Source organism: Gavia stellata, chromosome 4 (assembly GCF_030936135.1).
Source record: "Gavia stellata isolate bGavSte3 chromosome 4, bGavSte3.hap2, whole genome shotgun sequence".
NCBI lineage: Eukaryota > Metazoa > Chordata > Aves > Gaviiformes > Gaviidae > Gavia > Gavia stellata.
In genome coordinates, this window is record NC_082597.1 from 41217910 (window position 1) to 41239431 (window position 21522).

At 40.5% G+C, this 21522-nt stretch overlaps 1 protein-coding gene across 1 annotated transcript; it reads left to right on the top strand.

The window, feature by feature from the left end:
• Positions 1 to 3281: 3281 nt before the first annotated feature.
• Positions 3282 to 16548, top strand: RAB21 (RAB21, member RAS oncogene family). Its single transcript, XM_059816664.1, has 7 exons — positions 3282 to 3428; positions 10646 to 10705; positions 10889 to 10996; positions 12524 to 12587; positions 13404 to 13458; positions 13893 to 13981; positions 14871 to 16548. Exons 1-7 carry the CDS (start codon positions 3282 to 3284, stop codon positions 15008 to 15010), a joined length of 663 nt encoding a protein of 220 aa, XP_059672647.1. The 3' UTR covers positions 15011 to 16548.
• Positions 16549 to 21522: the final 4974 nt, after the last annotated feature.

A 21522-nucleotide genomic window follows, 5' to 3' on the forward strand; every position in this document is an offset into this window, starting at 1 on the left:
GGAGGCGTTCATGCTGTTGTAGGTTTGACCAACTAGAGTATCCCCTCTGTAGAGCTACCACATACATTTAAGTTTACACTGGAATTAAGATGTAATAATTTTATAAGGAGATCTAATAATGCAAGCTGAAAGAAGCACATGATTTTCACTTTCAGAGATGACACTGTAAAAGCTGTGAGTAAAGTCTTACCAAGAATGATAAAACATAATGGCAATGGATACAATGGTGCAATTTGTTTTGGTATAATAACATACAGGGTATTGTAGTTCCTTTGTGAAATAGAAAATATGTCTCAAAAGGCATTTTTCATGCAGATGTAATCAGCAACATAGTTAAAACAGAAGGTCTGTAAAAGTATTTTTAGGAAGCTATGTAAAAAGGGGAAGCACACCAAATTAAACGAAAAAGAGGCATTCTCTTCTCAAATATGCTGAAATAAAATAAACACTTCCCAAATTAAATTAACACTATTTAAATAAAGTAACTTGTTAACTGTCACTGATGGTTAAACCTGCAGATTTTAATAAGTCATGCATATCAGATTACAGTGAAATGTGACACTTTAGGTAGCTCTGACAGAATTGTCTGTTCTCAGCCAGATTGACCTTTTAATTTCATTTAGTACTGGTGGCTGAAGTTTTGGAAGGTACAGGACTTCTCATACAAGAAAATCAGTAATCACAGGTTCCAGATGACAGAGAGCAAAATAGAAATGATGGAATACAGTAGTTACTTGCAGCAGTCTACTGCCAGTGAGAAGATGCATCTTCTGAGTGCACCACAGCAAGGGATTCTTGGCGAAAAATGAGTCTGCCAGAACTGAGCTTCAGTTGGTGTTTTACGCTTTGCTGTGCCCTCTGTTAGAAAAACAATGCTCACAGTTACGCGGTCAGGCACATTCAGCACATGGACTTCACACAGGGTGTCTCTCCTGTAGCGCTTTTCAAAGCTTCACCTCTCTTTCTCACTGGAAGATAGCTTGTATTTCCATCACACTGTTCAGTATAATAATACACGTGACTTAAGATTGATGAAAAATCACCCGTGCAGAAAGTACCCTTTTAACCAATCAGATGTAACTGATATATGGATCATTTCTATTCAAGGGAGAACTGACAAGTACAAATCAGGTGTATTCTTCAGTATAATCCGGTGTCTTTATAAAGAATGTACATAGAACCTGCTTTTGTTGAAGACAGTGAAAAGCTACAAGAACAGGAAAGTTTTTGCTAACAGTTTTCAAGGCAGCCTTCCACACAGCCCTGTGTCTCAGCAGATGCATTTGCCACCAGTTAACCAGGAAAGCCTCGACCTGCTGGGCCCTGCAAGCAGCTTGTGCTCGTGAGCATTGATTTCCATTGTCTCTGGCAACCTTAATCCAACCCCGATCTTACCTCCTCCTTCAACACAGCCTGAAAAAATAACTAACATGCCAGCCAGTTTTACTGCCTGTACACAGAAGGCATGATTGACAGAAGCCAGCATCGCTTTCCAGCAAGACAGTATTTTTATAGTAACTTGCTGAAACCACTTATGTGCTAATAAAACTGGGAATTTATTTAAAGAAAAAATACTCCTCAAGATTGTCTTTGCATTGAGTTTTTACCTTGTCCTGTTTCCTTTATTTACATCTGGATAAAATAAAAAGGTTTACTTTATTTACATCTGGAGAAAATAAAAACAACCCATTTTGTAAGTTAATTTAATGCTGTTCAGTAATGAGGCTTCTTGCTTCAGGAAATTTGATCTTTGTTCTCCTGGATGCATTCTCTGTTCTTTCCTCTATTCTTTCACAGGCAGTAGAGCATTAATAGTATCTGACAGAGAAAAAGGAAATTGCGCTATGATGCCTTTTCATAAGCATTATTTTTCTTACCACTAAATGATCACTAGAGAGAAGTTACACTGACATAGTTTGGATTGTTTTGTGAGGATTGCTTTTAATTAAGGAATGACATGCAGCTTTACAAGGCAATTATCTAGTTCTTGAGTGTATGAAACACTACCAGACCTCTGCAATCAAGGAACTCAACAAAACATTTTTTCTTGCTCTTATTTCATCGCCTGCCCCCACATCTCTGTTTTAAAGCATTATATTATGGACTGGTTTTTTGCAAACATTTAGATACTCATATAAGTCAGCTCACATGGATAGGGCCACTGAAACTGGAACAAAACCCGCGCTTGTGATGTTTATCATCCACTTGTTAGAGGCTTTGGCCTCCTGCTCATAGGGAGATGCTTGGTAGATACATTCGCTGCATTTGAAAGCCTTATTATGACATTTCACAGAAAATTCATAAAAGCATATAAATCTTGCATGGGTTTCCATCTCTACCGACGCTTTATTTCTAGAGATGGTAAAGCTATTTGTTACGCTCGGGCCTGCAGCGTCACCCCCCTCAGCGGTCTGCCTCATCGCTTCCCCTCATTAAGCGTTTAGGGGACAGGCGGGTATTTTTAGAAAGTGCGCGGGCACAGACCTGAGGAGGAGCTCCCTCCCACCCCACCGCCGACGTCTGCAAGCGGCTGCCTTCGCCCCAGCCGCTGCTCCGGCTGCCCTTTACGGGCAATGGAAAAACCCAGCCGCTGTCGGAAGATGGACGATTCGGCCGCCCTACCCCGGCCGCACAGGCCGGCCTGCCCCTGAGCGAGGAGGCCGCCGCCCGAAAGGCCGGGCCCGGGCCCAGGCCGCCACCGCCCGCAGAGCCGCCGCCAGGCACGTCATCAGGCACGTCCACTTACACCGCTGCTCCCGCGCCCGTGCAGGCACTCAGGCAGGAGCGAGCCGAAGCCAGCCCGCCGCCCCGCCAGGCCCACAAGAGCAGCCTGAGGAGGAGCTGAGGCTACGGCCACTCCCCCGCCTCGCCTCCAGCGTAGGCCCCGCCCCGCGCCCCTCCCCTTCGCGACTCTTGGGCGGGGCCTCTCGCCGCTGTCGCATCCACCCCTCCCATTGGCAGCGGGGGGTGCGCGTGACCGAGCGGCGCGTGACGTAGGAGGAAGAAGACGCCATTAGGGGGAGTGGGGCTGTCGGCCGCGGGGAACGTTGTGGCTTTTGGCTTTGCTTCCTTCACCCCCATCCCCGGGGCCTCGGCGGCACCCTCCCCCTCCCCTTCCCCTTCCCGCACCGGCCCCGCGGGTCCCCCTTCCGCTCCCCCGCGGGTCGCCATCCCGGTGGGCGGCGGCGAGGGTGGTGGCGGCGCCCCGCGGCCGCGGTTCGGACCGTTGATGTGAGGAGGAGGCGGCGGCGGCGGCGGCCCGACTTGGCGGCGAGGCGCGGATGGCGGCGGGGGCCGGCGCGGCGGCCGGGGGCCGCAGCTTCTCCTTCAAGGTGGTGCTGCTCGGGGAGGGCTGCGTGGGGAAAACCTCCCTGGTGCTGCGTTACTGCGAGAACAAGTTCAACGACAAGCACATCACCACCCTGCAGGTGCGGGGCGCGCCGGGCAGGGGGCGGGCGGGGAGCCTCTGCTCGGAGCTACCGGGCCGGGGCGAGGTGGGGGGCGGAGGGTCCGCTGCTGTTTTCCCCTTCCCTTGCGCACCTTCTAGGCTTGCTGGCCGGTGCCAGCCCTCCCCTGGTCGCTCTGTGGCCCCTACCGGCCTGCCCCTTCCGTCCCGGGGCTCCTGGAGTGTTGCTCCGTAAGCCGGCATTAGGGTTTCGGTGCTTGCCGTCTTGTTTACTGCTTAACGGTGGCCGGAGTGACCGCTGCCGTTCCTTAAGTGGTGGCTGTCCCCCGCCGAGTTTGCTGGAAGCTAATTTTCTTGTTCTTTTTACGCCTCAGACTTAAGCTTTCAGTACTTAAAGGCTTCCTTTCTGTTCTGAATACTAACTGTCCGTTTTTTCCAGTTACGTATATGAAAGTATTGGAATCTTGGGATATGGAAGCATGATTTGAAAGTAGTGTTGTTATTGTGATCATTGGTAGTGGACTGATGACTAAGTGTTTCATATGTGGTGCATTTCTGCTAATTATAGTCGTCCTCATGTTCTCAAATCTTAATGCTAGAACTACCTAAATACTACTGTTTAAAGAGAACAGCTTTCACAAAATGGTTTATGAGATTAAGGTTTATGATTTAGTAACAGAAAATATTCTTAAGGCTTACTTGCTTCTTACATTATCTCCCTGAATTTTGGACTGATTCTCAGGAGTAGCATCTGCTAATTTATAAAGAACTAAAAAGTGATGTTCCACTTCGGAAATCTGACAGGGTGTCTGCTTGAAAGTAATGTTTTTTCATTACCTACTAGTGCTGAATGGCATGTACGCCATGGTACAAAATAAAACACCTATATTGTACATAGTCTCAGAAAACATGTTTTAAACTTCGTGTTGTGGGATGTGTTAAGTCTTTTGGGATGTCTCTGCTTGCTAACCTTTTTATTTGCAGTTACACTAGTTGCACAGCATCTTTCTTAGCAGTTGTGAGCATGTATATGAAAGTGTGGTTTTAGCATTGTAATGTATACTGCTTTTAATTTTTTTTGTGAATAAAGAAACAAACCCTGCCACCACGTGGGCCACTAGTGGCTTTTGAACTACTTTGGAGGTTCTGTGAAGTACAGAATAAATAGTAAGCGATGCCAAAAAAGAGCCTTGGGGTGGTTATGCACTATTCCTATGCATTTAGGGGAAAATTCTTGTGGTTTGGGTATCTCAGAAGTATTTCATAGTGAAACTTTACCTTAAAACCAAAGAAACATTAAAGAAGCACTAGAAACACTTCAGTGAATGTTTCATAAACAGATACTGTTGCTCCATTTTCGCTGTAAGAGCTAAGAAGAACATGTTTTAAACTTCATTACTCTATGTTCATACTCTGCTGTTGGATGAATCTATTCGTAGGTTTACTAGGCATGGTGTGGTATTTATGGCAAGCTGATTGTAGCTCTGATTGCCATAGAGGTAATTGATATTTGCTACACTACAGAAATTACTATAGCTTGTAGGTGTCAGAGCTGCAGCTGAAGTGTAGCATTGGGCAAACACTCATATAAAGTGCATAGAAATGATCCTGTATGGCTGAATTCTCATATCCCATACAGAAAGAGTAGAGCTGAGTGGTTTATCACGTGATGCAGCTCGGTGTTTTTTTGTTAATCATGTTCTTTAAATCTGTAGTGGAAAACCTAAAATTAGAAGCAAAAAGTGAGTTGAATTACAGACTTGGGTCACAAATGTCATAAAATAGACCTTTAAGTGGCTCCAAAATGTTGACAGGAAAAGGTGTCTAGATACTATGGCTTGAGAGCTTTCAGTTTTGACTGTCTGGAAGGGGGGGTGTGTGCTTGTAGCAGAGTGGAATCACATGCTCACAGTTATACTGAGATTGTGCTTCTCCACTGTGATTAGGTTTCTGGTTGCTACCTTTATCTTTTAACTGACAGCACTGTGTTTCTCAACTCATTTGCTTTTCTGTTCTGAGCCTACTTAGCCACATATACATCTTGCTGATTGTAAAATACGATGTCAGTTGCTGTTGAATCTTACTGTACATCAAGTGCACTTGTGAAGTATTTTTTATTCTTGTTTTCCTACATCTTGCAGTTCTAGAAGAAAGTTTTAGTAAGTTCTTCCACTAGCAAATTAAAACATCCCGTAAAAAATAAGGTGAAAGTAGAATATCTGATGAAGCAATGAAGTGACATTTTTTCTAAATGTCCTGTTTTTTAAGATTAAAGGCTTAATCTGATAAGGTGGCTTTGTTTCAGGGCATCAGTTCAAAGTATTGCACCAAATTACTTTTGTTCCAATAAAGCGAAAATTAGACAAATACTTAGCTCCTGATTCAGCAAAGGAGCCACAGTGATGAATCATGGGAAAAGATCACTAGATACTGAGATAAGAGGCTCTCCATCCACAGTAATCTCTGACTTGGAAAAAAGAAAGTACGGTGTAGTGCTTTATTCCACTATGATGGCAACAAAAAAAGTGGTGAGACTGTAGCCTTCTGGAAACTTTATTTAGGATTGTTGGCTGTTGTTTCCTACAGTGTGAGCCCGGTGATGGGGGAGGGCACAGGAAGTCTTTAAATTGGTCAGTGTGAATCTTTTATCTAATGTGTATCTATACTTTCCTATCTGGATTCTAACACAAGTATTATTCTGTTGTGAATTTAACCTGTGTACGCCCAAATATGAGAGTTTCTTTTGTGCTAGTAACAGAGGGCTTTTCGTGAAAGGGAGCTGTTTCTCTTCTATTATCTCCACAAGCCCCTTCCTTAAAAGCTAGCTAGAGGGAAATGGTGAACTGGAACATCCTGTGAGGTTAAGAGGCTGCTGGGATGTGTTGCTCTAGTTATGTTAGCTTCAAGTCATGTACACAAGATATTGATGACCTGCAAATTGAAATTAAGGTAGCTACTGATTCACATAAGAAAACATTTATCTAGAATAATGTGAAAAAGCTGATGCAGGAAAGGTAGGGGTTTTTGCAAGCAATGAGTACAATCCATAGCCTGCTGTCAGGTCTGGTGGAACAGTTAGAATTGGTTCCTATTGATTGAAATATTGAGGTCAGTGCTCTCATTGTGATAAAATAATTCTAAGCTATAAATTGATATCAAGTGAACTGTGCTGGAATTACTCCAATAATAAACCTACTGTCACTTATTTTTTTAAAAAAGTTGGGTAGACACTTTCTGTTAGTTAACTACAATAAATACAACTTTTGTGTACTAATCTTTCAAATGTGGGGAGGACTGCAAAATATCCAACCCAAGAGAGCTGCTGATGTGGTGCTAATCATACTATGCAGATCCTGATTGCTTTGGTGGACGTGCATAACCTGGAAAAACTGTTTTGGCTGTCTGCGATAGCTGGGTGGGGGGGGGGGGAAAGACAATGCAAGGAAGTTCAGTGCTATATACAGTATTCATATGCCTGGCTTGCCTCTGTTGAAGATGAAGTACTCAAGCAGCAGGTGACATACACCTGTTTTTATTCAGTGACTTTCAAGAGAATCTTCCCCCAGCTGGGTCTCCCTTGTGTTCTACTCAGGCCCCTTTATCAGCTCCTAACAGGGCCTGATGGACATGTGAAACTAAGCTCTTAGAAGAAAGAATTAAAAGAAAGAAAATATTTTGTACAGGCACATAAAGAAAATGGAATTTTAGCTCTGGGAATTGTATAAGTATTCTTCAGACCAGTCATAAGACACTAGAGTCAAAATACCAAAATTAGTAGCTTACTTCAAAGAGCTGTTTGAGATTACTGATCTTTGAATTAACTGTGGTCCTATATATTTGTGGGTTTTTGAAAGTCCTAGCAAAAATTAATTGTCACAGTAATGAAAATAATATGGAAAGGAGTTTACTGATTTTAAGTTGAGTCTCAACACACTTAAATCTATAGTACTCATTTTGGTAAATCCTTGGGAGATTACAAAAAAATGTTGAATCCTCTTCTATGTGTAATTACCTAATGCTGTCTAGACTGTACTGCTTTCAAAGGCTTTGACACTCTTGGCAGCTGACTCTTTACCTAAACTAGGCTCCTGAACTATCTCAGACCAGTAGTTAAGGCTCTTTCTTCCATGTTGGGTTCCCCCCAAACTTCTAAAAACTGCATAGTCCTGCTGTTCACCTGATTTTTTTTTTCTTTTTTTGCTCTCTAACCTTAAAATGAGTGAAGAGTATAACCTTGCTCTTCCATGAGACAAATGGAACTTGAAGAAGGGTGGGGGCGTGTTAAAAGGTAGATATTAGCTGGTTTGTCTTTGGCATGTTTGCCACTGTGGCTGTAAAATGCACTTTACTGATGGTAAATACACCAAACTTACCCATACCTATTAATTCAAGAATGGAACCTGCTAACAGTATTCTTCAGTGAACACAATGAAGATGAATGAAGCATTTAATCTGTAATAAAGTATTGACTGTTTCTCACAGCATGTTCACAAAGCCACCTGCTCATTACTCACCATGACTACTTCAAGTACCAGCTTCCAATCTTGTTATCAGGCAAGCTTTTTATACCAACTTGCTTGTAATCAGGATATCTGATATAGGATATTGTCTCCCTTTTTGGTTAGGGGCCTAAGACTTTAGGTGGACTAAAACTTAATTAGTATAAATTCATGAAGTTTTAATACAGAGAGCAAGTACAATAGCCCAATGCTAAACACCCTTGACATAGTCTTCTGTTTGTTGTTTTTTTTCAGGAGATATGAAAAAGCCTTACTTGAATGTATGGGTCTTCTAATACTTGGGTATATAGGAAAGGAAGTATGGTACTTTTAGTGCTAAAAGACAGTATTGCTCTCAAAAGCTGCAGTGACCTGAAGGACTGGTGATACTTAAGTAATACTTATCTATGGGGATAAGCCTACTTTAATATTTGCTCTGTCAGATAGTGAAGATATCTGTGCTATTAATTGGGCCAATGTCTAAAGCCATGATGATACAACTTTATGGATGCTGGGTTCTGTGGTTTTTTAAATATAAATCCTTTTTCTGTGAAGCATTTTTTGTCTTTTGGTCCAAAAATGGATTTTCAAAACACTTACGTGAAATTCATATCAATTGAACAAATTTGATTGTCAGTGTTGTGTCAAAAACAAACAGTGCTCAGAAGAGCTTTTCCTTTGAGGTTTACAATAGAATATAAAGTACTATAGTACAGCAGATCAATAAAATATTGTCAGGTAAGCTTGATTCATTGTGACTAACTATACCTTCCCTTAATATGGCCCACGTATTGGTGAATTAAAACTTCTGAAGCCACCTCTAAGCTTTTGGCTTTTAAACTCTGGGGTAGTAGAACAAATTCGGATATGAAGACCGGACATTGATCAGATAATCCTTAAGAGACAGCTAGCTGAAAGCCATAAACTACTCTCTGCAGAGTTTTTTCTTAAAGAACTGAAGTTTCCCTGATGTTTAATATTTGCTACTCTGCTGTTAAGCTGTTTGTTACAAGTTGGCTAGAGTGTTAAACATGCTGTCTGGAACTTTTTCTGAAGTTGACTTATGCCACCTCACTGTAGACGGAATGCTTTTAATGCTTTAGTTATGTTGACTACAATGGTCATAATGATTAGTTCTGTGTTATCTGCTCTTGGGAAGTTTCTGAATGTTTTTCTTTCCTCTGGTCTGTCTTCTCTCTGTTCTGTTTATCAGACTTTGTGGAAAGCTTTGGGGGAATGTACAATTTACTTCAAAAAAAAAAAAAGAAAAGAAAATAAAAGTTTCTTGAATCATCTCACCTTAGGTCACACAGATGCCAGAGTTGATGTTAGGGAAGTAGCTGAAGAGCAGGAGCTGCTCTAGCAGCTGAGTGTTGGATGACTTTAACTGTAATACAGGCAGCACTCCACAAAGGTACTTTCACAGCAGTTTGGGCTTGTGTGAATTGAACTACCATTGTCTTCTGTGTATGTACTGGTTGCTTGTGTAGTTAAGCAGCAAGCTGGTTCAAGCAGCTGATCTGGCCCATGACACTTCCCATATAAACATGACTTTTCATTAGTTCAGTGTCTGGTCAGTGCTCATACAGAGGGCTCATGTTGAGCTGCTACAGTCCACCCTAAAATAATCTGGAATTAATGTATCATAAGATACCACTGAGTACTTGTTTGTATCCAAATGCAAGTTGAGGTGCTGCTGAAAGGAAAACTGAGTATAATTTATGGCAAAAGACAAAAGTTAATCCTTGGCAACTGAATTGTCTGATGTTAACCTGTTACTGCTAGTCTTCAGAACAGGGGGAACAGGTTCCTAATGTATCAACTCCTTCAGACCCTGTTCTAGCCTATTAAACTTGTATTAAATTATACCCCTTTTTAGCCACCGAATTATACACTTGGTAACAGAGGTGATGTTCGAAAATGTGGACCATGCAGGCTCAGAGAAGAACGGATGTACTCTTGAGTTACTGAAATTAGACTAACCTTGCAATATTCTTTGGTTCTGAAAAACATTTTCAGAAGATAATGTAGTGGAATTCTTAGAGCAGCTTGTATACTTATTCTGAGGCTTTTCTTATCCTGCCACTTGCTTTCCTTTTGTGTATTAGCTGAGAAGCGTATCACTGAGCTTTCAGGAATGGGGCGGGTGGCGGGGGGGGGGGGAATACACAAACCACACCACAGCCCTGGAAAAGCCCCCAGAAACAGATGAGGTGAGTTGTGGGCTCACTTCAGCAAAAAAGGGAAAAGATACAGACAAGGCAACTTGCAGAATACTAGTGTTCTGAGACTTCTAGTGATAACTGCAAACTGTTTTATTTTGTTCTAGTAGCTCACTGATAGTGAAGTACTTTGCCTAATTCCTCCAAATAAAAATCCTGTCAGGCTGGTTCCTACCCAAACTTCATGTACTCTTGTGAAATGCTTCAAGTTCAGCTTAGACTTATCAGTGTTGTGAATTCGGGCTCTTTCCACACAACTTTCTTATCCTTCCCAAATACTTCAAAACAGCAGCAAAAAGATGTAGTAAATGATTGGCTTAAGCCAAATTTATTCAGAATAGACTTCTGGCAAACTGTTGTGAAATGACTAACTGGCTTAGTATTCACTCAGCCTTCTGGCTTAAAGTATTTTGATCCAGAAATCTGTCTTTTATTGGTTCAGATGCTTTTATTAGTAAATCAATCTGAAGTCAAATGAGACATTTGTGTGTAAAACTTCAATCTGTTTTGCTTTCCAGGCATCTTTTCTTACAAAGAAGCTAAATATTGGTGGGAAAAGAGTAAACCTTGCAATATGGGTATGTTTACTTTCCTATTTTCCCTCCCCTAGCTAAATAGAATATTTTCCTGGAAAATTACTTAGGTTAACTAGAACTCAAATGTTACGCACTTCTTAATAAAGTAAAATTTCAAAGTATTTGGAGTTTCTTGAAGTATTGCTTGCTTTGTCTTAAATGCTAACAATTGTATTTTAAATGCAGGATACAGCTGGTCAAGAAAGATTTCATGCATTGGGGCCGATCTACTACAGGGATTCTAATGGCGCTATTCTAGTATATGATATAACAGATGAAGACTCTTTTCAAAAGGTACTGGACAGATTTTTACCTCTATGCGAGATGTAAACTGATTGAAAGATAATCTGTGATGTGAGTGTGTAAATGGGAATCTTCTGTTTTCAGCAACAGCAATATATATTACATCTGTGAATGTAGACCATATAATGGAATTATATGCCTTATTAGTATTCTTTTGAAGGCTGACTTTTTCAGTCTACTGAAGTTCCAGCAGGGCAATTCAAAGAACACCAGAGAATTAGATGTAGGGGTTACCTCTGACAGGCTATAAACATAAATCAGTATTGTTGTGATAGTATGCAATACTGATCTCTACTTTATATGCTGAATTACTGAAAGATACTAAGTGACATGATCTTTCACAGATCTGAGAACTCTGAAATTGCAATACATGATAGTAGAAACATTACTTTCTCAGAGATAATAGATATTTCGACTTCAAATCCTCATCAAAACCTGAGATTTGATGGCTAATTATTTTACAGCAGTATTAGTTGATCAGTCTGAGCAGGTGAGTTTTCCAACTCTGTGTCAAATCAGTGCTATCACTCTATAGGATGGTCCAGCTGAAAACTGTCTGTCTCCGATTAGCTTGTGGCAAAACTAGTAGGACTTCTGTGTAGAGGGGTAAGAAATTATGGTTGTATGGGTAAGGCTTGGGTTAGCAGTGATAGAAGTAGTATAAGGGTATAGTTCCACAACAGCTTAAGTAAGTCAAATAATTTGATGTAGGGCAAGCAAAGCACTTGTGCTAGCAGTTAAACTCTTGCCCCGCGTCTGCAGAATTGTGATGACTTGTGAGTACTACTTCAACTTGCACCTTTTCATGCTGAGCCTTACTTAGTAAAATTCTGTGATATCAAAACACTCAAATTCTCAGAAAAAGAGGGAAGGTTAATTTGCAGAAGTTACTGCATAACTACCTCTGTATCATGTATCCTAACTATTTTTAGGTTCTTGAAGTGATTGCCTCTCTTCACGACTTAAATTCCCTTAAAATAGCAGTCCCTAAGTTAATGCAGTGATTATACAACTTCAAAGCATGACAGGAGAATTGATAACAGGTATCTTACCATCAGCTGACTCAACACTCTTGTCCCATCTGTTCTCTCAGGAAACAAACATCTGTTATAATCTAACCTGAACAACTCAGTTCAGGTACCTCTACCTTTAAAGTACCATTTGTGATCTGTCAGTAAGTGCCTGTTGATAAAAGATCTCATGCCTGACCTAAAGTGGCCAATGCAGTGAACTTGTTCTTTGGAGTGGGGCTAACAAAAGTGTGGTGAGTTTTATATTTCTGGAGTAATTGAACCATTATATTAAAGTAATTTGCTCTTAATTTCAACTGCGAACTAAAACCTGCTGAACAAGAGCCATGTGTAGCTTTCTAAAGAATATGTTGTCCATCTGTGTTGCTCTAAACATGTTTGTTTCAAGTTTAGAGTAAACAATTAATGAGGAAAATGGGTCAGTTCTGCAATGCCTAAGCTAGTAGTATATCCAGTGAAAATAAACCTACATCTGTTCTTTTTGCAGGTAAAAAACTGGGTTAAGGAATTACGAAAAATGTTGGGAAACGAAATCTGTTTATGTATAGTAGGTAAGTCTTTTTTAACATGTCATTATAATGACTGAATCAGAAATGTTTCTTTCGATTAATAGCATCTTCCAAACACTTTGTACATGTGAAGGGGTAAAGCTTGTGTTAATTTGGTATTTAAAATTCAGTTGGACCTAGAAGTTTCAGTAGATCCCATTGAGGAAAATAAGAGTTAGTTTCGAAAAACAAGCTGTTTAATGATACACCATGTCAGAAGTGCATGGTACAGACACCTGGAGACTGTAGCTTAACAAGGAGAATCATAAACCTCACATGTCGATTATCCTTCTTGCAAGTACTGAAATGTCATGTTTTTTACTGTTCTCAGTGGCATAGACTGGATGCTTGTCTGTTTTCATAATCAAGTGCTTGGGGGTGGAATGAGTCTCAAAGCTTGGATATTTCAATGCAAACCATGCAAGAGAAATACTGGGTTTAGATTTAAAATTGGATCTAGTGATTAAAATACTTTCAGGAGGATAAACATATGCATATTCTATAAAAACTACCTCTGCAGCACAGATAAGCTGTTAATAAATTACAAGAGAAAAGCAGAAGGCTGAATTCATGGCTTATATGGAGATAATTTAGCTATCCTCATCTCTCTACAAAAGTAGAACTTCTTCATTGCTTGTAAATGCTTGAGTGAAAGGGGATTCTTAAATCATATTGTTGTGTTCCAGATTGAGACCTTGGTAAGAGTTGGTCTTTACTGGGACAGCTTGTAAGAAAATGATGTGGTACAATATTACATGACTGCTTTCTTTTGGGTAGTTTTGGAGTACAAAGACTGAAAGATTAACTTGTTTCCAACAGGTAACAAAATAGACTTGGAAAAAGAGAGACATGTTTCAGTGCAAGAAGCAGAAACGTAAGTCACACCAATTATTAATAGAAACAGTCATTGCAGGATTATGCTGGAGTAATAAACTTGTGATGCTGTTAACAACTGGCAAGCATAAACCAGCAGTGCTTAGCTGGCTGCTGTGTTAAGTGTTCTGTTAGTATCTGAGTCCTGGTATGTCCTTACTGACCAAAGTGTAACTTCAGAGTTGTACATGATTAAAGTCAACATTTGAAGTTTAAATGCATTTCTAGATATAAAATTTTCTTTATTTCATCTAGTGTTTCATCAGTCACGGCAGTTTTAACCACATAATTCCCTTTTTTACATCAAATCAGCATGTGTAGATTAACTCTGAACTTGGAATTAAACCTCTTGTGATCACCTTTTGCTTCACGTAAAGTGGCTTAGAAAGATTGAGTCCTTTAGTACAATAAAGTTCTGTATCTGCATTCCTACAGGTATGCTGAATCTGTTGGAGCAAAACATTATCATACTTCAGCTAAACAGAACAAAGGAATTGAAGAACTGTTTCTTGACCTTTGTAAAAGTAGGTATTACCTAGTTTGTTGGTAAAGAGCTCATTCACAAAATGCCCAAGGCTTCAGAATGCTTAAAACCATATAGAAAAGTCTTAATGTAAACTATTATTAAGAACTGACTTTATCTGAGTCTACTTCAAGCCACTTGTGTACTGTAACAGGTATGGAAGCTTGATGTATGGATGCTTAGAATATTGCAAATTCATGCTGTACTCCAAAAATGGTGTTTTGTCATTTGTGGAGCACCAACTGCTGTTTCACTCAGCATGCATAAATAGTAACCTCAGATCAGACTTCATGTGACTGGTCTCACGATTGCCTGCTTGAAACCCTCTCTTTCAAAAATCTTCTCAAATGATGTCAATTACAAATCATAAACTTGAAGTTGTAATGATGCAAATTTTATGGAGCACTCTTAAGCAAATGGTAAAGATCATGAAACATAGCATAAAAACGTTGTAACACAAGGAAGTTGTCCTATTCATTGTGTTCTTGTATCATGAAAATTTCAGCAAAACTTCACCTGCATGTCTGAAGAATAGGTTGGGTTTTTTGGTGGGGTGGTATATGTGTGGTGTGTGGTTCTTGTTTTCTTTTTTAACAGAATGTTCTTGATATGGGTGGGTAGATCTAGCTTTTGACGTCACTAACTCTAGAACATCAGAGCATCTAAGGTCTCCCTTAGTCAACAGGAGCTGCTGAATGTTTGGTGCTTTAGGAAGAAAATCTAAGTATGTTCTTGCAGCTGTGCCATGTGATACCTGAGTACTTACTTCTGCATAATAAATAGGAGAACCAGTCTTGCTGAGCTTCATGCATGTAACTCAAATAGATTAAGATCTCAGTCTTGTGTAAAAACGCAGTGGAATGTCATCTAATACATTTCTTCCTTTACAGGAATGATAGAAACTGCTCAAGTGGATGAAAGAGCAAGAGGCAATGGTTCCAGTCAGTCAGGAATAGCAAGGCGAGGTGTACAGATTATTGATGATGAGCCACAAGTACAGAGCAGTGGAGGGTGCTGTTCTTCTGGATAACTAAAACTGTGCATCACTGCCCTCTCAATATGGAGACTGCCATATTCCAAGTCACGCATTCTTTACCAATGGAGTAATAGAATTAACAGTATTTAAAAATAATCACATGTAACACTGCAGAGACCTTAAGTGCTAAACTAGTGGCATCTGTGACCAGAGAATTGGCATTTTCTACAGTGGTTAACAAAGCAATTACCAATGGCCTTTTTACATATTTTTCTTTAATGAGGAATAATATGCATGTAGAAAAGACCTACTTAAAGGCTTCATTTATATTCTTTTAAATCAGATCATTATTTAATAACTTATATACATTGTTGTTGGAATGGTATACGTTTTTGCAGCTCTTTGTATTTTGTGGTAGATTGAATTGTATCACTTCTAAAATGCAAATTGATTTTTTTTAAATTAGCAGATATCTGAAGTAATATTTTTGCAGGGCCTCCACAAGCCTATAACTGTCAACAACTTTGATATATTCTGTCCATCCTGTATGCCAAGCTGGTAAAATACATTGTAAATTACATATTAAATATTTTATCTGCTTTTACAATTGCAGGTGCAGAAATATGTACATCAGTCTTGTCAGTGATTGTGAAGTGAATAAGTCAGTGAAAGATGCAAGTTTTTCATGTGTACTGTTGAATTGCTCATTCTATTCCCCCTATCTGAAAACAGCTGTTTTTGGTACATTCATAGCTACAGCTTTTTTTTAAGGCCTTTTCTGGCAAGCAGCAGTATTTAGAGTATACCCGTAGTGGGAAGAGAATGCTTCCTTAGACTGCTGTTTAACATTGAGGTGTTTGACTCCCAGCTAAAACAGTTGGCGCATGCATATATCTTGCCTCTGCAGTTACTTTGGCCTCTCAGAATATCCCCAGGAAGTCAAAGCAACTTTAGCCCTCATCTGTCTGGTAGCCAGTAAACCAGATGCATGGGAAACTCTTAAGCTGGATTAATACATTTGTGTCCCAAGACAGCATTATAAACTATTAATGAGCGTAACTTTACGCCTGTATTGCAGGGCTTGAGTGAACAAATGAATTGGCATTAACTAGAATTGCTTCTGATTTGGAGTGATTAAATGGAAGATATGAAACTTGCCAGGTTAATTGTAACTTTGGGGATACCAGGCAGAACTGAACTTACTCCTGACTTGCTCTTTCTCTTGTGAAGTGTTTTGAAGTCCGCTGAAGTTTTGGGAGGAGGGTTTTCAGAAAGTGTATAAACTACTATCACAAAGGAACATAAATGGTGGTAGCTGAAACTTCAAAATGTTTTGTGCTCTGACTTTTTTTACTTAAGTTGTCATGCTTGGAAAAACAGTAAAGGTGATGTCTATGACAAAATAGAATATTCCTTGGCCTTCCTTTTTCTGAAGGGTAGAATTCAGATTGCATATGAATGCATTGAATGGTGTGGGTATGTTCTGATGCACAAAAGGAGTAGTACTAACTAATCAGTTTGACATGCAAGAGAAGTGTGCTGTCTTCAGCCTGATTTTTATTTTCTCTGAAATAATAGATGGCTTCGATACAGACTGGTCCTGGTGCATTTCTTCCCTTTCTGCCTAAACTGTGGTGTAGATACTTTCTCTTAAGCTACCATTGCTGTGCTCTTCTGACATGATTGTATGCATGATGAACAAAATTGATCTGCTCATGCTAGTGAAGATAAAGTTTCCTGACTGCATGGAGCTTTGGTGTGAATCTAAAATTCATGGTTATATGTGTGTATATGTAGCAACAGCATTAAGTTAATATTGTCAGTGTGCCTTGCCAAAACTGAAAAACAGGTCAGTTTGATCTAAAATTAGCACCTTCAAATCCATACAGTTAGTGAAAGTTAGTCTTGTAAGTGATACAATATTGATATGAGTGAAATTGGCAAGAGTTGTATATTCAAGACTGGAATCTCCTCATAATAGGAGTTCCGGATTTCTTGATTGAAATGTCAGTTTTTGCAGAGATGGGGAAAAACCAAACAACCCAACCTCAACTAGACTTGATACGCAGATGAGTCATGAGGGTTTAACTACACCAGAGCATATGTGTTCTCTCTAGAGAAGTTGAAGTGGACCAATGCAATTCTGGTCTGGAAATTAATATTAGGTATTTACCCAAGAGAATGTTATGTTTGACTACTCTGAAGTAGAAGCAGTGTGTAGAATATATCTTTCTGCCTGCAACTAAAGAGTTTTTCTTTAGAGTATTCTGTGGTAAGGGCATTCTGTGTGACTTCTGTCAATTACAGAACTAACAAAGCTGTATTGATATTAACTTTAAGTCTCCTACAAACTATTACTACTACTACTAAAACTGTTACTACTGAAAACTTAAGTAGGGGTAAGGAAGCTTACAATTTTATATTATTAAAAAGGTTCTGGTTGCTATTAGCAAAATATTTTTTAAATAAATTCTCAGAAGTTACTTTTTTCACACTGTAGCTTAACAATACTCTGGAAACCTTCTTGTCTAAGCTGCAGTTTGGTTGGACTTTTGTTTATGGAACTTAAAATCTATGCTTAGCAGGGTATTATATTACCTTACAAAAGAAGTATAGCTTCATGAAGTCAGGGAAGTTGCTTTGCAAGACACAAGTAAAAACATCATGGATTGTCTAGACTGATTAACTAAGACTTCAGCTATTCGTTGTTAGCAGACAAAATACAACAGTTCCAGGAAAAAGCATCTTCAATAAAGGTATCTAGAGTGTTCTTTGCATTAAGTGTATAGGAAAGCCCAGATAGCTTAGCTTTCTATATTTGAGCAGGTTCTTAATCAAGTAACCTGGTATTACTACTGTGTGGCTTGGTTTTCAAGAGTCTTGCATTTGCTGGAGTCTATCTAGATTGCCTGGTTTGTATGTCTTAAGGAAAACTGGTTTTTGTTGCTAACTTCTGTTGCTGAAAACAAGTAAGCTATTTTTTCCTCTTCTGAGAAGAGTGCAAGAGAACAACTATGCCTTCAGAAAGTACTTCTATTGTGGGATAGATAGAACCAGCTAGACACCTGCTATGGTGCATAAGTCAACATTGAGCACACTTCCTCAGATAAAGATTCCTTATATACTATAATAAAAAAGGTCTAACTTAAAGTTGTTTTAGAAAGGTATTTGTAGCACTTCCTCACAGTCGCTGCTGCTATGAATACTTGAGCTACCTATGAAAATTTATCACTTGCTGAAATCAAATCTAATAAACCAAAGTCCAAATACTTCAATGCAGCAGTATGTATCTCTGTTAGGAGTTATGTATGGACACTATCTTACTGCACTTAGACTATAGTTCAGAAGTTATAAAAGACAAGATAGATTGATTCAGACAGGGACACTCTAAAAATTCAGATTTGTAGTACTTGGAGATGAGTGGAACTAGCTGTAAAGATTAGGGGTGATGATTTCATCTGGTTTGCAGTGAGCTCACGTATGATTCCAAGATGGGGACATCCAATGTCCAGATGAACTGCATTGGCTGGTCTCTTGAGGCTGTTAAGTAACTGAGGTTGACTTGATTACATACTTTTCTTCAATGTTCGTACATTGTGGACAGGCATTCCTGCTTAGTACCACATTAAAAAGTACCCCTTAGCCCTTTTTATCCTGCCACTGTTGCTGTCCCAGGTGTTTTACTTGTATCTCTGCCTACAGCTCTTGAAGAAACCTAGTAATTCAACTTCTACTTCAGATTCCAAGCCAGATTCAAAAAGGTTTGAGGTCATGGAAGGTGGCTGGAACTCAAATGAAGTTCTCTAAAAATGTTTGCTGCTGTCAGAAAAACAGTTTAAAGAAGGTGAGAGGAATGGGAGTCCTGCTTGAGGACAAATGGAGGTCAGGAATCTCAACAAGCTGTAAGCAGTTAAGTGGTTGTGAATGATAGAGTATGGGAATAAGAGAGTTGGAGCCAGCCACCTCTCTGTTATTTCCCTGCTTTTTATGGAAGGAAAAGGAGAAGTAGAAAGAAAAACGCAAGTAGGAAAAACTGAAGGTGCTGGTAGTGGACTGGTGAGTGAGGTGCTGAGTTAACCATTTCTTGGTGGAGTTGCTAGCATGTCTTCTCAGCAATGGTAGTTACCTAATTCAAGACTTTTCTAAGTTTACTTACAAAGTTTTTCCTTCTGTGAGTGAAATACTGGTTTTTTGCTTCACTAAAAAAAATACAACTAACTTTGAACAGGTTTTCAGACACGCTACTACCCTACTTAAAACTTGAGTAGAATATGCTAATTTATAAGCTATTTACACTTAACTGACTTTGTTAATCATAGAATCATTAAGGTTGGAAAAGACCTGTAAGATCATCAAGTCCAACCATCAACCCAACACCACCATGCCCATTAAACAATGTCCTGCAATGCCATGTCCACATGTTCCTTGAACACCTCCAGTGATGGTGACTCCACCACTTCCCTGGGCAGCTTATTCTAGTATCTCACCATTCTCTCAGTAAAGAAATTTTTCCTAATATTCAGCCTGAACCTCCCCTGGCGCAACTTGAGGCCATTTCCTCTTGTCCTGCCACTAGTCACTTGGGGGAAGAGGCCAACACCCACCTCTCTGCAACCCCCTTTCAGGTAATTGTAGAGAGCGATGAGGTCTCCCCTCAGCCTCCTCTTCTCCAGACTGAACAACCCCAGTTCCCTCAGCCGCTCCTCATAAGACTTGTGTTCCAGACCCCTCACCAGCTTCGTCGCCCTTCTCTGGATGCGCTCCAGCACCTCAATGTCCTTCTTGTAGTGAGGGGCCCAAAACTGAACACAGTATTCGAGGTGCAGCCTCACCAGCGCCGAGTACAGGGGCATGATCACCTCCCTACTCCTGCTGGCCACACCATTTCTGATACAGGCCAGGATGCCGTTGGCCTTCTTGGCCACCTGGGGACACTGCTGGCTCATATTCAGCCGGCTGTCAATCAACACCCCCAGGTCCTTTTCTGCCGGGCAGCTTCTTTCCAGCCACTTGTCCCCAAGCCTGTAGCGCTGCATGGGGTTGTTGTGACCGAAGTGCAGGACTTGGCATTTGCCTTGTTGAACCTCATACAATTGGCCTCGGCCCATCCATCCAGCCTGTCCAGATCCCTCTGCAGAGCCTTCCTACCCTCGAGCAGATCAACACTCCCGCCCAACTTGGTGTCATCTGCCAACTTGCTGAGGGAGCACTCAATCCCCTCATCCAGATCACCGATACAGATACTAAACAAGACCGGCCCCAAAACTGAGCCAGCCAGGTTTTTACGCAGCGAGGAGTGCACCTGTCTGACGCACGAGTCGCCAGTTTCTCCAGGAGAATACTGTGGGGAACAGTGTCAAAGGCTTTGCTGAAGTCCAGGTAGACAACATCGACAGCCTTTCCCTCACCCACTAGGCGGGTCACCTGGTCATAGAAGGAGATCAGGTTGGTCAAGCAGGACCTGCCCTTCATGAACCCGTGCTGGCTGGGCCTGATCCCTTGGTTGTCCTGCATGTGCCCTGTGACCGCCCTCAAGATGAACCTCTCCATAATCTCCCCAGCACCGAGGTCAGGCTGACAGGCCTGTAGTTCCCCGGATCCTCCTTCCGTCCCTTCTTGTAGATGGGTGTCACGTTGGCAAGCCAAATCTTAGTTTGAATCAAAGCTTAGGCTTTTTTTTCCTGACAAATCAGGAAATACATCTTGCAGTGATGCCAACTTTTACTACAGTTGTGTTAAGGGGTTGCAGATGAAGACTGAGATCCTTGGCACTAGTTGCTGCACAAGCTCAACAAAGACAGCCCCAAAACTAGCTCTCGCTTACCTGTGCTGGACACTGTTGCTCATGCTACTCTTTGTGGGATTCTGCTAAACACCAGGGTTTTTCCTCTATTTAGGACAAACCTGTGCATCTCAGTGATGTAGCTGTCTAGTGAATTTAGGCTTTTTCTATCAATAACAATATATACTCTTTCCTCTTGCATTTTTGGAGCTGTCATTGGCCGCTGTATTGAGCAGAATGAGACGGAGAAACAGTTTTGAGAGTTGTGGAGAATCTGGAATGTTTCTTGCCTGAAGATGGCTTGAAAAGTGATAATCTATGAAACTGTCACCATTATGACAAAGGTATTATTCTGTCCAAGATAACTGAAAATATTTTGGCTTGGAGAAAGTATTACTGTAATCTGATTAAAATGATAAATTGCTCTACTGCCAAAATGAAAATTTATTTCAAGCTGATCTCTTCTGGTTCTTAATTTTTTTCCAAGACTTAAGTTTACCAAACTTGGCTAAAACTTTCAATTGACTGGGATGTTCTACAGCCCTGAAGTAATGGGAGGGACTGTGTAGGGAGGAGCTGTGTACTCATTCATATTCCACTGGACAGTTTGGAGCTTTGATTGTATTTATTCAGTACTGGGATGTTGAAAGATAGATTGCAAAAGTAATTGTTTCCATCTATTTCCACTGCTTTGCACACTCAGGCAAGCAGCATGACCTGATGCAGCTGCAGAGTGAAGGTGAAAAGAAGGCTTCTGTGCCTCTCCTGCTTGTTGTCTGCACTG

Coding starts and splice junctions, on each gene's coding strand:
- RAB21 (XM_059816664.1), top strand. CDS start 3,282: ATGGCGGCGGGGGCCGGCGCGGCGGCCGGGGGCCGCAGCTTCTCCTTC. Junction 10,997..12,523: donor ATGAAGACTCTTTTCAAAAG/GTACTGGACAGA, acceptor TTCTTTTTGCAG/GTAAAAAACTGGGTTAAGGA. Junction 13,982..14,870: donor GTTTCTTGACCTTTGTAAAA/GTAGGTATTACC, acceptor CTTCCTTTACAG/GAATGATAGAAACTGCTCAA.